The sequence below is a fragment of the Haematobia irritans genome, chromosome 3, assembly GCF_050003625.1.
Source record: "Haematobia irritans isolate KBUSLIRL chromosome 3, ASM5000362v1, whole genome shotgun sequence".
NCBI classification, from domain to species: Eukaryota; Metazoa; Arthropoda; class Insecta; order Diptera; family Muscidae; genus Haematobia; species Haematobia irritans.
Window position 1 is genome coordinate 93967986 of NC_134399.1, and position 17313 is coordinate 93985298.

The 17313-nt window shown below is 35.3% G+C and overlaps 1 protein-coding gene across 1 annotated transcript in view; it reads left to right on the top strand.

Moving 5' to 3' along the window:
* The window catches only part of AdamTS-B (ADAM metallopeptidase with thrombospondin type 1 motif B), a 126485-nt gene that overhangs the window by 58103 nt on the left and 51069 nt on the right, over nt 1-17313 (top strand). Inside the window, exons 3-4 of the mRNA XM_075300696.1 lie at nt 6848-7058; nt 7157-7316. Coding sequence (XP_075156811.1) covers nt 6848-7058; nt 7157-7316 — 371 coding nt within the window. The remainder of the gene's footprint in view (nt 1-6847; nt 7059-7156; nt 7317-17313) is intronic.

Below are 17313 nucleotides of genomic sequence, written 5' to 3' on the forward strand. Positions count from 1 at the left end.
TAATGCTCCTGAGTCGATCTAGCCAGGCCCGTCTGTCTGTGAACACATTTTTGCTATAAAAGTTTAGGTCACACTTTTAGTTCAATCGACTTCAAATCTTGTACAAGTATGTGTTTTATGTCAGAATAGAATAGTGATTTTTTTATGTATGTCCCATTTGGTTGAAATCGTTTCAGATTTGGATATAGCTCCCATATATATCTTTCCGCCGATTTACACCCACACTGAAAAAAATATTGTCGTGAGGTCAAAGATTTCATGTCTTTAAAATACGAATGCAAATTTTGTTTAGCATAGAAGACGCATTTGTCTAATATAAAGCTTTTTTCCTTGTCCAAAAGTCGATAAACTTTTCAATGAAGTCGTATTGTCCTTATAATTAAGTGATTTCAATTAAAAATGGGTATCATAACATGAAAGAAAAAATGTTTGGGCTAAGGTCAACTTGACTTTAATAATTCAGAAAAATTCTTTAAATTTAATGAAATTATAAATAAATAAATTAATAATAAATTTGTTGTCTTTTTGCATCTTGACTACAAAGCAAAAAATCGTTCAAATACTGGACACGTTTTTCAACACTTTATTTTAAAGACGTTTTTTACTTGACACATAGCATATTTTCTACTGGAAGTCGAGTCTTAATTTGGAAAATAAAGTTGTCGTTAACTCGTTTTTAAATGACTTTGATAGCATATGAAGAAAAAAAGCTGAAAAAGCGAAAAATTAAAATTTGCTTCCTAGAAGCAAGTACACAAAACCCAAATTTAAAAGAAAATTGTGTCTTAAAAGTATCCTTATTTGTATTTTCCGCTTCTTTGGCTCGGAATCAATACCAACATTTTTAAAGTAAAGACAAAATCTTTGGGCATGCTTTTTTTCGGTGCATATGACCACAGAGACTAAAGTTGTACTCCGCACTCATAGAAAAAATCATGAACGGTGTGCTCATTTCAAAACGATTCGTTCATGAAAGTGAATCAACACATATGTGGTGTCAAACTGTGAACAGGCGGTGTCAATCTGACAACGATAAAATGACACCATGCGTTGTCAAAACAACAACTAGCGTTCATGATCTAAAAACGTTATGGTTACGACTTTATAGACAAAATTAAAAAAAAAAATATTTTCGCTAGCGTGTGTTTTCTGCACCATACGCGTTAACAGTCGCCTTAGCACATTGCACCACCGAGGTAGTTGCCATAACATAGTCTAACGATTATTTTAAGGCTTTTCATGGCCAAAGAAAAACGAATGCCGTTCATGAAATCGTGAACGCCCGTGGACGAAATTGTGAACATTGTTTTGATTTTTTGTGAACGTTTCCGTTTCATTTTGTCACCGTCCGTTCACGACTATGGAACGTAATTTTTTCTATTAGTGCGGTTTACATGAATTTTTAAACATTGAGTAGAACTAATATTCCTATTATTAATGCCAATTTTGATTGAAATCGGTTCTGATTGAGATATAGCTCCCATATATATGTTTCGCCCGATATACACTTATATGATCACAGAGGCCACAATTTCAAAGGCAGTATAATTAACATTTTTATTATACATGCTAAATTTGGTTGAAATCGGTATAGATTTAGATAAAGCTCCCATATATATCGTTCGCCCGTTATGCATTTATATGACTCCAAAAGCTAGAATTTTACTCCGATTAATATGAAAGTTGCACGGAAATTAACAAATTTGGTTGAAAATTTAACGATTTCGATATAGCTCCCAAAATTTGTGTTACCATCTCAACTACTTCACATTTGCTGGAAGCTATATAAAGGAGACAATTTTTTTACTTCTACAAAATCTCTAGAATTAAAATTTAAATCGGCTAACGTTATCCAGTTAATTGGAGGAAACTTCCATTGAAAATGGGTCTAAAATGTGTAACAGTCTACCGTATTTCCCCAACTCTGGTGTACGTATATATGGGAGCTATATATAATCTGAACCGATTTTGACTAAATTTGACATGTATAGTTAGAATAATAATTCTGCTATCTATGCAAAATTTCACGTAAATGGGAATATAACTTTGGCCCCCCTGGTCATATGAGTGCAAATCGGACGGAAGATATATATGGGAGCCATATCTAAATCTGAACCGATTTCAAATTTGGCATAATTACCGATACTACTAAACGTACTCCTTGTGCGAAATTTGAAGCAAATCACGGCAAAACCCTGGATTTTGAGGCCATATAAATTCAAATCGGACGAAAGATATATATGGGAGCTATATCTAAATCTGAATCGATTTTGACCATATTTTGCACATACAATAGTATCGTTAAAACTACCGCTTGTGCAAAATTTGAAGTAAGTCAGGGCAAAACTCTGGCTTTTGAGACAATATAAGTCCAATTCGGGCGAAAGATATATATGTGAGCTTTATCTAAATCTGAACCGATTTTAACAAAATTTGACACACTTAACGATACTATTAAACGTACCCCTTTTGCAAAATTTGAAGCAAATCACGGCAAAACTCTGGCTTTTGTGGCCATATAAGTTCAAATCGGACGAAAGATATATATGGGAGCTATATCTAAATTTGAACCGATTTCAATCAAATTTACCAAGCATTGGTAGAATGTCAATTCTACCCTCTGTGCAAAATTTCACGATGATCGGTAGTAAACTTTGGCCTCTGTGGTCATATGAGTCTAAATCGGACGAAAGATATATATGGGAGCTATATCTAAATCTGAACCGATTTGGCTGATATTTTGCAAGATTTTCGAGATTCATAAAATATTTGGATATACGGTATTTCAAGAAAATCGGTTGATAAACACGCTAACTATAACCAAATCGGGGAAAAATATATATGGCAACTATATCTAAATCTGAACCGATTTTTTCCAAAACCAATAGAGATTGTCTCTGTCCCAAGAAACGGCCCTATGCCAAATTTGAGGACGATCGGACTTAAATTGCGAGCTGTACTTTGTGCACAAAATTACATATACAGACAGACAGACGGACGGACATCAGACTCAGAATTTAATTCTAAGCCGATCGGTATACTAAAAGATGGGTCTATGACCACTATTTCTTGGCGTTACATACAAATGCACAAACTTATTATACCCTGTACCACAGTGGTGGTGAAGGGTATAAAAATTAATAAAATTTTCCTATACCTCTATATCTATCCGCCTATCCGCCGGCATTAGACGATTTAAATTTGAAGTCTAGAGATTTTCTAAGAAGTCTAAAATATTTTGTCCAAATCGATTCAGATTTAAATGTATTTATATACAGCACTCAACAAATTTCAAGGATATCAGATGGTATGAAAAATTAAGATCTACAAAGTGGAAAATTGTTAAAAAACTATTCATCCGAATCGGATGAATTTTGCTTCTCCAAGAGGCTCCGGAGGTCAAATCTGGGGATCGATTTATATGGGGGCTATATATAATTATGAACCGATATGGACCAATTCTTGCGTGTTTGTTAGAGACCACATACTAACACCACGTTCCAAATTTCAACCGGATCGGATGAATTTTGCTCCTCCAAGAGGCTCCGGAGGACAAATGTGGGGATCGGTTTATATGGGGGCTATATATAATTATGGACCAATCCTTGCATGGTTGTTAGAGACCATATACTAACACCACGTACCAACTATCAACCGAATCGGATGAATTTTGCTCCTGCAAGAGGCTCCGGAGGTCAAATCTGGGGGTCGGTTTATATGGGGGCTAATATAAATATGGACCGATATGGACCAATTTTTACATGGTTGTTAGAGAGCATGTACTAACACCACGTACCAAATTTCAATCGGATCGGATGAATTTTGCTCCTCTAAGAGGCTTCGGAGGTCAAATCTGGGGATCGGTTTATATGGGGGCTATATAAAGGGTGATTTTTTAAGAGCTTGATAACTTTTTTTAAAAAAAAAAACGCATAAAATTTGCAAAATCTCATCGGTTCTTTATTTGAAACGTTAGATTGGTCCATGACATTTACTTTTTGAAGATAATTTCATTTAAATGTTGACCGCGGCTGCGTCTTAGGTGGTCCATTCGGAAAGTCCAATTTTGGGCAACTTTTTCGAGCATTTCGGCCGGAATAGCCCGAATTTCTTCGGAAATGTTGTCTTCCAAAGCTGGAATAGTTGCTGGCTTATTTCTGTAGACTTTAGACTTGACGTAGCCCCACAAAAAATAGTCTAAAGGCGTCAAATCGCATGATCTTGGTGGCCAACTTACCGGTCCATTTCTTGAGATGAATTGTTCTCCGAAGTTTTCCCTCAAAATGGCCATAGAATCGCGAGCTGTGTGGCATGTAGCGCCATCTTGTTGAAACCACATGTCAACCAAGTTCAGTTCTTCCATTTTTGGCAACAAAAAGTTTGTTAGCATCGAACGATAGCGATCGCCATTCACCGTAACGTTGCGTCCAACAGCATCTTTGAAAAAATACGGTCCAATGATTCCACCAGCGTACAAACCACACCAAACAGTGCATTTTTCGGGATGCATGGGCAGTTCTTGAACGGCTTCTGGTTGCTCTTCACTCCAAATGCGGCAATTTTGCTTATTTACGTAGCCATTCAACCAGAAATGAGCCTCATCGCTGAACAAAATTTGTCGATAAAAAAGCGGATTTTCTGCCACTGATTTTGGTAATAAAATTCAATGATTTGCAAGCGTTGCTCGTTAGTAAGTCTATTCATGATGAAATGTCAAAGCATACTGAGCATCTTTGTCTTTGACACCATGTCTGAAATCCCACGTGATCTGTGAAATACTAATGCATGAAAATCCTAACCTCAAAAGAATCACCCTTTATAATTATGAACCGATATTGACCAATTTTTGCATGGTTGTTAGAGACCATATACTTACACCATGTACCAAATCCGACCTACGTCAATAACAACTACTTGTGCCAAGTTTGAAATCGATAGCTGGTTTCGTTCGGAAGTTAGCGTGATTTCAACAGACGGACGGACATGCTTAGATCGACTCAGAATTTTGTTCTTCCAAGAGGCTCCGGAGGGCAAATCTGGTGATCGGTTTATATGGGGGCTATATATAATTATGGACCGATGTGGACCAATTTTTGCATGCTTTTTAGAGACCATATACTAACACCACGTACCAAATTTCAGCCGGATCGGATGAAATTTGTTTCTCTTAGAGGCTCCGCAAGCCAAATCGGGGGATCGGTTTATATGGGGCTATACATAATTATGGACCTATATGGACCAATTTTTGCATGCTTTTTAGAGACCATATACTAACACCACGGGAGCCACCGTGGTGCAATGGTTAGCATGCCCGCCTTGCATACACAAGGTCGTGGTTTCGATTCCTGCTACGACCGAACACCAAAAAGTTTTTCAGCGGTGGATTATCCCACCTCAGTAATGCTGGTGACATTTCTGAGGGTTTCAAAGCTTCTCTAAGTGGTTTCACTGGAATGTGGAACGCCGTTCGGACTCGGCTGTAAAAAGGAGGTCCCTTGTCATTGAGCTTAACATGGAATCGGGCAGCACTCAGTGATAAGAGAGAAGTTCACCACTGTGGTATCACAATGGACTGAATAGTCTAAGTGAGCCTGATACATCGGGCTGCCACATAACCTAACCTAACCTAACACCACGTACCAAATTTCAGCCGGATCGGATAAAATTTGCTTCTCTTAGAGTCTCCGCAAGCCAAATCGGGGGATCGGTTTATATGGGGGCTATATGTAATTATGGACCGTTGGTCCAATTTTTGCAAGGTTGTTGGAGACCATACACTAACATCATGTACCAAATTTTAGCCGGATCGGATAAAATTTGCTTCTCTTAGAGCAATCGCAAGCCAAATATGGGAGCTATACGTAAAAGTGGACCGATGTGGCCCATTTGCAATACCATCCGACCTACATCAATAACAACTACTTGTGCCAAGTCTCAAGTCGATAGCTTGTTTCGTTCGGAAGTTAGCGTGATTTCAACAGACGGACGGACGGACGGACATGCTCGGATCGACTCAGAATTTCATCACGACCCAGCATATATATACTTTATGGGGTCTTAGAGCAATATTTCGATGTGTTACAAACGGAATGACAAAGTTAATATACCCCCATCCTATGGTGGAGGGTATAAAAAATTAAGCACGCTGTATTAAGTTCATAACCTCCCCTCCGTCCTCTGTAAATCTCAAGTAAATCAGAGAAGCTCATTTTTTTCCAGTGAACTTTAATAAAAGTGGGACAAAGTAGGTACCCTATATTAACATAAGTCCAATTTTTAAAAAGGTCGGGCAAAGAGGAAGTCTTCCTCACAGAGTAAATATTAGAAAATCATATACGTCATATTACTTTCAAACCCACCATTTTTTGGAATTTCAACGGCTTTAGTCCAAGTTAATTTTTCAATATTTGTTGCATCCGTTCTTCCGATATCTTCAGCTCACGAGCAAATTTTGTATCATACTATGTCATTTTCACTTTTCGGATAATTTTTTGGGTTGTTCCCATTTTTCCCTCCACTTATAGGACGGGAGGTAACACTGGCAAGGTGCAATGCTTTTTTCACATTTAAATGCTGAAGGCTCTAGCGAAAGACCGTTGGGAAAAATATAAAGCAGTGAATGCAATAAATCAAAATTCTCTTTAAGCGTTTGAACAATAAAATGACTCTCACTGAATAAATCTGTCAGCTGTCAGACTAGCGGTTTAGAAATTATAACAGCTTGAAGTTATTTGAAAAACAAATCAGCCACCCTGTATAAACATGAAAACTCGACTTCGCTTAATTTATCTTTTTTAATTATAAAATTATTAAAACAAATTACAAGAACTCTTTTTTGTTATTTTAGGCCTACATTCGGACGAACTGAAATCTGGGGAACTTGTCATACCACGGAAAGTAACCAAGTCTGGAGAGTTTATCTCACACAATCTCATACATCACCATGGGCAACATTACAAACATAATCGTAAGCGTCGTAGTATAGAGGATATGCATTTGGAACCCGAAGTCCATTATCATGTGGATATCCAAAATGAAACGCTGCATTTGCAATTGGAGTAAGTTTTAAGCATGAAGTTTATTTATTCCTTAATTAGTAGATGCTAACAGGATCCTTGTCTTTTCCTTTTTCTTCTCTTATTTTCATATCACCCAGACCTCATAGTTATTTCATGACTCCCCACTTGATAGTTGAACGACATCGACGTGATCTTCGCATACGCAAACGTGTACAGAAAAATACAAATTGCCATTATCATGGACGTATTAAGGATCAGCCTGAGTCAAGAGTTGCGTTATCTGCATGTAATGGACTGGTAAGTTCCGTGTAATTTTAGAACCAACCCGGAAAACATTTTGATCTAATATAAAGGATTATGGAACCTAAATTTTAGGACAAGCTATTAAATTTTGGCAAACAAAATCTGGCATTTGTTTGTATGTGAATATCTTTATTTATATATTGGAAATAGAGAACGAATATTCGTTAAATGAGATCTGTATCCTAATTTTAATTTTGTTGATCCAATATCGAAATCCTTAAGGGAAAGTCAAAATCTTTGGATCTAAGTAAATTTTTTTCGAGTGTACTGGTAATGACTCATCGATGTAAAAATTAATTCCGTCTGGTATGTTCTGGAGTTCCAAACACCAAGAAGCGTCACACTTTTGAGTCACCTCCGTTATATGAAGGTGGGGGTTATTTTTGTCTTAGATGTACACAATACTAAAAACAAATTTCTTTAAAATAAAGAATACGTCTTTAAAGTAATACAAATTTCTCTCAAAGTAAAGAAATTATCTTTAAATTACTAAAATATAGCAATTTTGGATTTAAAAGAAAAAAGCTGCAAAAATAGGCTAATATTTGCATCTTAGGTTTACAGTTTTTTTTTTTTTGAAATTAAAAAGACATGTAAAGAAAGTCTAAAGTCGGGCCTACTATATTATACCCTGCACCACTTTGTAGATCTTCATTTTCGATACCATCTGAAATCCTTCAAATTATATGTTTATGTTCCCATATACACGGTTGAAAAAGACTGTTTTTCATATGTTTGGCTATAAACATTATATGTTTGGAACACAAATTTTTAAACACAATATTTTTGAGTGCAAGCATATAATGTTCATAAACTAGCATAACATGTTTGGGACATATATGTTAATATGTTAGAACATATTATGTTTGGGACATAAAATGTTTGTAAATATAATATGCTTGAATGCAAACATATATTAATTTAGAAATAGCCTATAAACATATATGTGTTTAGTAGCTTGGAGCGCTATTTAACAGGGAGCGATATTGAATTAAGTTGGTGGTTGTTGCTTGTTATTACAAAATTAACATTTTATTTTTCCTTGGGCAATTGATCAGCTACTTCTTTGATCCTTACAAACTGTGTGGTCCGCTGTTCGAATCCCCGTCCGGCAAAAGGTAAAATTAAAATAAAAAAAAAATAAAAAACAAAATTGAATAATTTCTTCTACAATGTTTGTATTACAGAAAAAGGTGCTAAGAACTAAAAAATCTCGTGGAAGTGAGAAAGATGTCGGGGAATATACAACTGGGCAGAAACAAAATTTTGAGCATTCAGGTCGAAAACCTATGTTGTTAGCACCTATATTACCTGTTTATTTTCATAATTCATTATGATTGTAAATATATAAATAAATAAGTAAAATTTTGAGCACAATATTGTTTGGGAGAATTTTTTTTAAGCATATAATATTTTTGGGTGCAAAATGCTTCCAAACATATTATATGGTCACATAATAACATATTGTTTTTTGGAAGACAACATTATTGAATTTGGATGCAAAAATACAAAATGTTTGGAACTTAGACTACCCAAACATATATTGTTTAGACCAATATGCTTTCAAACATATTATATATTGGTAGAGATCAAACATATAAATGTTTGGGCAATACTCAAAAATATATATGCTTGAAGCAAAATATGTTTGGGAGTATATGTTACAGAAGCGATTTTTTGTGAGCGTGTACATACCTTTAAATCTGAACCGATTTGGACAAAATATTTTAGACTTGTTAGAAGATCTCTAGACTTAAAATTTAAATGGGCCGATGCCCTGGGGCGGAGCACATTGTTTGTAAACAAATAGGTGAAATTTTGAAATCTAAAATCTAAATTTTTATTCACTTTTCCAAAAGTATCTTTACGATTAGGGGTTTTTCCCCGGACTTTTTGCATTCCCGGGAAAGCGGGAATTTTTTCGAATTTCCCGGGATCCCGGTCAAAGGGAAACCTGCTTTGATGTGGAATACATTTAGACATTTGAATAAATTAGAAATCGCTTAAAGCTACGGTTATAAGGCGCTCTCTGGACAACTATATATTATGTATATTATGTTGTTCTCTTACATCGGCCATATTTAAATCATACTAAAATACGAATTATTTTGTAATACAAAACATTTTGACAATGGTTAAGGCAGTCTCTTTCGGTATAGTTTTCGGAAGAACACTCTAAATATAGTGGGTTTTTTTGTAAAACTAAAAAACTGTTTGGAAATGAAAGAAACTTATTTCGATTTCACCATCGTTAAACGGGGTCAATAAATGCACATGTTCAGTCAATATTCTCATAACCATGTAATTAACATTACACTTCCAAAATCCACTTTAACTAGATTTCAGTTATCGTATGCCCTATAAATAAGGGCTTAAACCCCAATTTTTATAGATTTCAAGTCTAATGTGTATAAGGTATAAATTTGAAATTAAAGTAACTATCTTAAACAAGTAAGGAAAGTCTAAAGTCGGGAAGGGCCGACTATATTATACCCTGCAATGTGTTGGGTGCTACATATAAAGGTTTGTCCCAAATATATACATTTAAATATCACTCGATGTGGACAGAATTTGATAGACTTATACAAAATCTATAGACTCAAAATTTAAGTTGGCTAATGCACTAGGGTGGAACACAATTTTAGTAAAAAAAAATATGGGAAACATTTAAATCTAAAGCAATTTTAAGGGAACTTCGCAAAAGTTTATTTATGATTTATCGCTCGATATAGAAAATTAGAGTCATTTTTACAACTTTTCGACTAAGCAGTGGCGATTTAACAAGAAAATTTTGGTATTTTGACCATTTTTGTCGAAATCAGAAAAACATATATGTGGGAGCTATATCTAAATCTGAACCGATTTCAATCAAATTTGGCACATGACTATATTACTAGTTGTACTCCTAGTGCAAAATTTCAACCAAATTGGGCCAAAACTCTGGCTTCTGGGGCCATATAAGTCCGTATCGGGCGACAAATATATATGGAAGCTATATCTAAATCTGAACCAATTTCAATGAAATTTGGCACACATGACTATACTACCAATTGTACTGCTTGTGCAAAATTTCAAGCTAATCGGGGTAAAACTCTGGCTTCTGGGTCCATATAAGTCCATATCGGGCGAAAGATATATATGGGAGCTATATCTAAATCTGAATAGATTTCAACCAAATTCGGCACGCATAGCTACATTGCTAAATCTACTCCCTGTGCAAAATTTCAACCAAATTCGGCCAAAAATCTGGCTTCTGGGGCCATATAAGTCCATATCGGGCGAAAGATATATATGGGAGCTATATCTAAATCTGAACCGATTTCAATCAAATTTTGCACACTTGACTATACGATTAAGTGTTATGTTTGTACGAAATTTCAAGCAAATCGGTATAAAACTCTGGCTGCTGGGTCCATATTAGTGCATATCGGGCGAAAGATATATATGGGAGCTATATCTAAATCTTAACCGATTTCTTCCAAAATCAATAGGGTTCTATTTTGACCCAAATTAGGAACATGTGCCAAATTTGAAGTCGATTGGACTTAAATTGCGACCTAGAATTTGATCAAAAAAATGTGTTCACAGACAGACGGACGGACGGACAGGCGGACATGGTTATATCGACTCAGGGACCCACCCTGAGCATTATTGCCAAAGACACCATGTGTCTATCTCGTCTCCTTCTGGGTGTTACAAACATATGCACTAACTTATAATACCCTGTTCCACAATGTGGCGCAGGGTATAAAAAGGTTGGAATTTTCTTATTTCATAAAAAACATCCTTGCAATAATTATAAAATTTTGAAATTATGTAATTGCCAACGTGGGTTACATAAGGTAAAATGTCCCGTTGTTTTTAAAGGTTTACTCAGTCGACCAGTCTGTCGGTATGTCGGTTTACAGAAATGTGGCAATCATAAATTAGGAAGTGCAAACTTCTTTTTAACAATTGGGAACACGTTGGATTCTGGATTAGAACCCACGACTATGTATGTTCCACAAGGCAACTACTACGACTTGGTACCATAGTTATTCACATTAAACTTCCAAAACTAGATTTCAACTGTCATTTGCCATATAAAACCCTCTATTATACATAAAATATTGTAAAGAAAAATTCCCGGGAATTCCCGCACTTGATTCCCGGGAAAGCGGGAGCGAATAAATAGCGATTTCCCGGGAATTCCCGGGATCCCGTTCCCAGGAAACAAAACCCTGTTTACGATATATGGGTCGATAGATATTAGAGGTATAGGCTTTTGTTTTTGCAGTGATGATTTTACAAGGAAAATGTGGGTATTTGGGCCATATTTGCTCAAAGCGAATATATGTATATATGGCGACTTTGCCTAAATTTGAGCCAATTTTGACCAAATTTGGTATACATTGCTAAAATGTTACCTAAACACTCTGTGAAAAGATTCACGTTAATCGGAGTAAAATTATGACTTTCGGTGGTCATACAAGTCTAAATCGGGCGAAATATATATGAGAGCTATATCTCAATCTGAACCGAATTTGGCATGTGTAGTAAGAATATTAATTCTACTATTTGTGCAAAATTTTATGTAATTCGGAGTTAAACTATGTCATCTGTGGTCATATGAGTGTAAATCGGGCGAAAGATATATCTGGGAGCTATATCTCAATCTAAACCGATTTCAATCAAATCTGACACACTTTACGACACCATCAATTGTACTCCTTGGGCAATATTTTAAGCAAATCAGGGCAAAATTCTGGCTTTTGGAGTCATATAAGTGCATATATCGAGCTATATCTGAACCGATTTCTTCCAAAATCAATAGGGTTCTATTCTGACCCAAAAACACATATTTATGCCAAATTTGAAGTCGATTGGACTAAAATTGCGACCTAGACTTTGAACACAAAAATGTGTTTACAGACAGACGGACGGACGGACATGGTATAATAATAATATCAATTAATTTTTAATTGATCAGGTTTTTAACTTAAACTAACCCGTGCTGTACCAGCGTGACCATATGGTCACACACATTAAACCGTCACTAAATCTTCTCGTGTTATGGTCCTAAGATACGTCTTAAGATACGAAGAAATAAAGTCGGGAGATCGGTCTATATAGGCACCATTTGCGAAACACCTATTTTTGATCTTAAAATACCTCTAGATTTTCAATTTCAAGCAAATCGGCTAGAAAATATAGTCTCTAGACGCCCAAGAAGTAAAATCGAGAGATCGGTCTATATGGGGGTTATACCACAAAATGGACCGATTCACCTCAATTTCGGCACACATATTTGGGTCCTAAAATACCTCTAGATTTACGGACCATTTTCGACACACCTCTTTATGGTCCTAAAATACCTCTAGATTTTCAATTTCAGGCAAATCGGATAGTAAATACTGTTTCTAGAAGCGAAGAAACAAAACGGGAGATCGGTCTATACCAAAACATGGACCGATACGGACCATTTTCGACACACCTCTTTATGGTCCTAAAATACCTCTAGATTTTCAATTTAAGCAAATCGGATAGTAAATACTGCTTCTAGAAGCCAAGAACAAAATCTGGAGATCGGTCTATATGGGGGCTATACCAAAACATGGACCTATACGGACCATTTTCGACACACCTCTTTATGGTCCGAAAATACCTACAGATTTTCAATTTCAGGCAAATCGGATAGAAAATACAGTTTCTAGACGCCCATGAAGCAAAATCGGCAGATCGGTCTATATGGGGGCTATACCAAAACATGGACCGATACGTACCATTTTCGACACACCTTTTTATGGCAAATTGGATAAAAACTAAGGGTTTTATAAGCCCAAGACCCCAAATTGGGAAATCGGTTTATATGGGGAATATATTAAAACTTGGACCGATATAGCCCATATTGGAACTTGACCTGCCTGCAAACAAAAAACGAATCTGTGCCAAATTTCAGGACGATAGCGCCATTATTGAAGGCTGCAGCGTGAGTACAACAGACAGTCAGACGGACAGACGGACATGCTTATATCGTCGTAGAATTTCTCCCTGATCAAGAATATATATACTTTATATAGTCGGAAATCGATATTTCGATGTGTTACACACGGAATGACAAACTTATTATACTCTCATAACCATTCTATGGTGGTGGGTATAAAAATAATTACAGCACAATTCGGGTTAAATTGTTAATTTGATGATATGTTCTGTGTATACATGGTGCATCCACGATCAACGTGCAATTTTGGGAAGATTCAGCATTGACAGACTGTTTTTATGAATTTATCATTAAATTCATGGCATACGTAGTAAATATGGTAACATTGTAAATCATATCACTCGCTCTTATTCCTAGGTGTTTTGAAATTGTAACTTTATAATCGGAATTGAAACAAACAGAGTCATTGACATTACTATTTTAGCGCTCAAAACTAAAATCTGGATAAATAGGCACCATCTGATTCAATCACAAAATTAATTGATCCAATTATTTTTTAATTGAAATGTCTTCAATCACAGAAATGATAGTTTCAATTAAAAAATTAATTGAAAGTCAATAAAAAAACTTAATTGATACTATTAATTTTTGTGATTGATTTTTGTTTCAATTAAAAAATTTGTTGAATCAATTAAATTTTTAATTGAATATTTTTTAAAACTCAATTAAGACTTTAATTAGAAAATTTTTCGTTAAAATCTTTTCTGTTTAGTTAAATAAGAATAATACCCTGAGCTAAATTTCTGGCCGATAAGTGAAATCCCTTACAGAGAATTTTGGACACTCTGGGAAATATCACCATCATTATTGATACACCACCACTGAGATAATTTTTATGTTCGCTTGAATACTAAAATTCATTCAAGACATCTATATAAGAAGTAAGCAGTGAAATAGACTGGAAATTTAGAGTTTTTAATTGAAATGCCCAATGGGCCCATTCACTAATCTCGCTGTCCATCATAGAGATACTATGACGTTTTAGTATGTCTCTTTCACGTCAGACTTTTTGCCTTGGAACAAAATGAAACTCCAATTCGTACAATGTATGCAAGGAAAGCGTGAGTGTTGAGACATGCCTCTAGATATAGCCTAGGAATTAATTCATGTAAAATTTTTCTGATTGCATTCACCTCATTGTCGCATTGGATCGGAGTAGTACTCGTAATAGAGTATGGCGCGTTTGAATTAGCAATTTCTGATTACAAAGAATGGCAACTACGTGCATGATATGGCGCCATGTATTTTGTCCGTTGATGGCTAGCCATTCATTCGTGCACTACCTCAATACAATTGCGATCCATGAAGGCATAGTCTGTCTGTCAGTCTATCTGTGATCCTCGTCGGTATCCCCCAACCCAATCACCATTTATTGTTGGGCTGTGTGCCTTGCCTAACAAATAGGCTATGTCATGGCTCTAGTGATCAGAAACAAAAACGAGGGGGACAAAATGAAACAGCAGTCACTGTTGTCGTGCCTTTTAATGTTTCTCACATTAACGGAAGTAGCGATTATTTGTCATTAAAGTCATAAACACATTTTATGACACCGCTTAACATTCAATTTTTTTTTATTACCTTCTATATGGTGGGTTCTGTTTATTTATATTGACTATCATTTATTTCTTTATAATTGTATGGTTGTTATTATTAAATGAAATTAATAAAAATTAAATAAGTATGAAAGGTGCTATGTTCGGCCGAGACGAAGTTTATTTACACTTCCCCATTATTCATTGCTTTCGTCAAAGGAAAGAAAAGATGATGCACGGTGGTGGTGAAAAAATGGTTCAATTTGGGAAAAATAATTCTCGTATGTAAATTTCATGAGAAATTAATATAAAAGACCCAAATTAAATCATCTCACCCGGCCAGATCTCACTAAAGACTATGGAAATCTGTAGTGACCAACACTGGCATTTTCTTTTCAGTAGCTTAATAAAGGGTGGTTAAATTGTAAGGGTCGATGTTGAATGTGAACCACACCTAAACGCCAAGTTTTTTTCCGAATTTTATTTGACATTTCTCTATTTCGTACTTACTCAATTTGAACCATGGAGAGATACGCAATCCAACAACGTGTTAAATGGTTCCAAGAAATGGCAACAGCGGATGATCAATTTTCGAAGAAAATCATCTTCAGTGATGAGGCACATTTTCACCTCAGTGGATTCGTCAATAAACAGAATTGCCGCATTTGGGCGAATGAGTATCCAAGAGTGATTGTCAAAAATCAATGCACCCACAAAGAGTGACTGCTTGATGCAGTTTATGGGCTTGCGGCATCATCGGGCCGTATTTTGTACAAAATGAGGCCGGTCAGGCAGTTACTGTGAATGGTGTTCGCTATCGTGAGATGATAACGAACTTTTTATGGCCCGAATTGGAAGATATGGATGTGGACGATATGTGGTTTCAGCAGGAAGGTGCCACTTGCCACACAACTAACGAAACAATGGCTCTTTTGCGCAACAAGTTCAATGGCCGTGTTATCTCACGTAATGGCGATGTCAATTGGCCGCCAAGATCATGTGATTTGACACCGTTGGACTTGTTTCTTTGGGGTTATTTGAAAGAAAAGGTGTACGTCGATAAGCCAGCAACAATTCAAGAGCTAAAGGATGAGATTATTCGGCTCATTAATGGCATAGAACCTCCATTATGCCTCAACGTCATCGAAAATTTGGACCATCGGATGAATGTGTGCCACCTAGGTCGCGGCGCCCATTTGGCCGATATTTTGTTCCATACATAATTGAGTAATACCAATATATAATAATAAAATAAAATTACAATAATTTCCTAAATAGTTTGTGTTTTATTCAAAATCAACATCGGCCCTTGAAATTTTAACCACCCTTTAGTATCGATTGCCTTAATCTTCCTGTCCAATAAGCTCGTATAAATATTGTAATAATATGTAGTTGATATCAAGCTAACATAAAAATGGAAATTATTATGTTTTAATTAAGATTTCCCAAAAATTTCTAAAATTTATCAAAAATTCGTTCATATTGAACTTCGTATTTTTATACCACAAACCACATAGTAGTTAGGGTATAATAACTTTGATTTGCAAAAATGTGCTTACCAGAAATATTGATTTCAGATCCCTTGGTGTTCGTCCGTCGGTTCATGTATTTGTGGTTCGCAGGATACCGGTTATAATTATTAACCAATCTTATTGTATTGTTGCGCAAATTTAACAAAATTAAATTTCTATAGCATTTTTTTAACCCTTAAATGCACAAGGTCACCGATGCCTCCGAAAAAAACATATAATATGCAACATGGTGAATAAAATGTATATGTTTTTTTAATAGTGGTTGTATATTGAACAAGTATATACAGCAGTAAGTTCGGCCAGGTCGAATCTTAACCCGTATTCTCCCGAGTTATAAAATAATCATCCGATTATAATAATGTTTGATTCACAGCATGTATAGGCTACACACAAAAAATTTTTTTCTGATTCAATCACGAAATTAATTGATCCAATTAATTTTTAATTGAAATGTCTTCAATCACAGAAATGATAGTATTAATTAAAAAATTAATTGAAGGTCAATTAAAAAGTTAAGTGATCCAATTAAAAAATTAATTGATACTATTATTTTTGTGATTGATTTTTGTTTCAATTAAAAAAATTGTTGAATCAATTAAATTTTTAATTGAATATTTTTTAAAACTCAATTAAAATTTTAATTGGAAAAATTTTCGTGAAATTTTTTTGTGTGTACCTTTAGTATATATATGAAAAAACAAATTGTCATATCGGTTTCAGGTTTCCGGAAAATGGGTGTCGCAATTAACAAAGAATACCCTTGACGACGCTATGAGAATATGAGTTAAATACCCACTACCATGAATCAAATATTATATTTTCCTTTCAACTTTAAGGGGGGTTTGATGACAGATATTCTCCCAAGCAGAGAAGTTCAGCTAGTACACTTCCCGATGATAAATTTAAAGATTGTACCTATGAAGTCTATATCAGATTCTGGATTT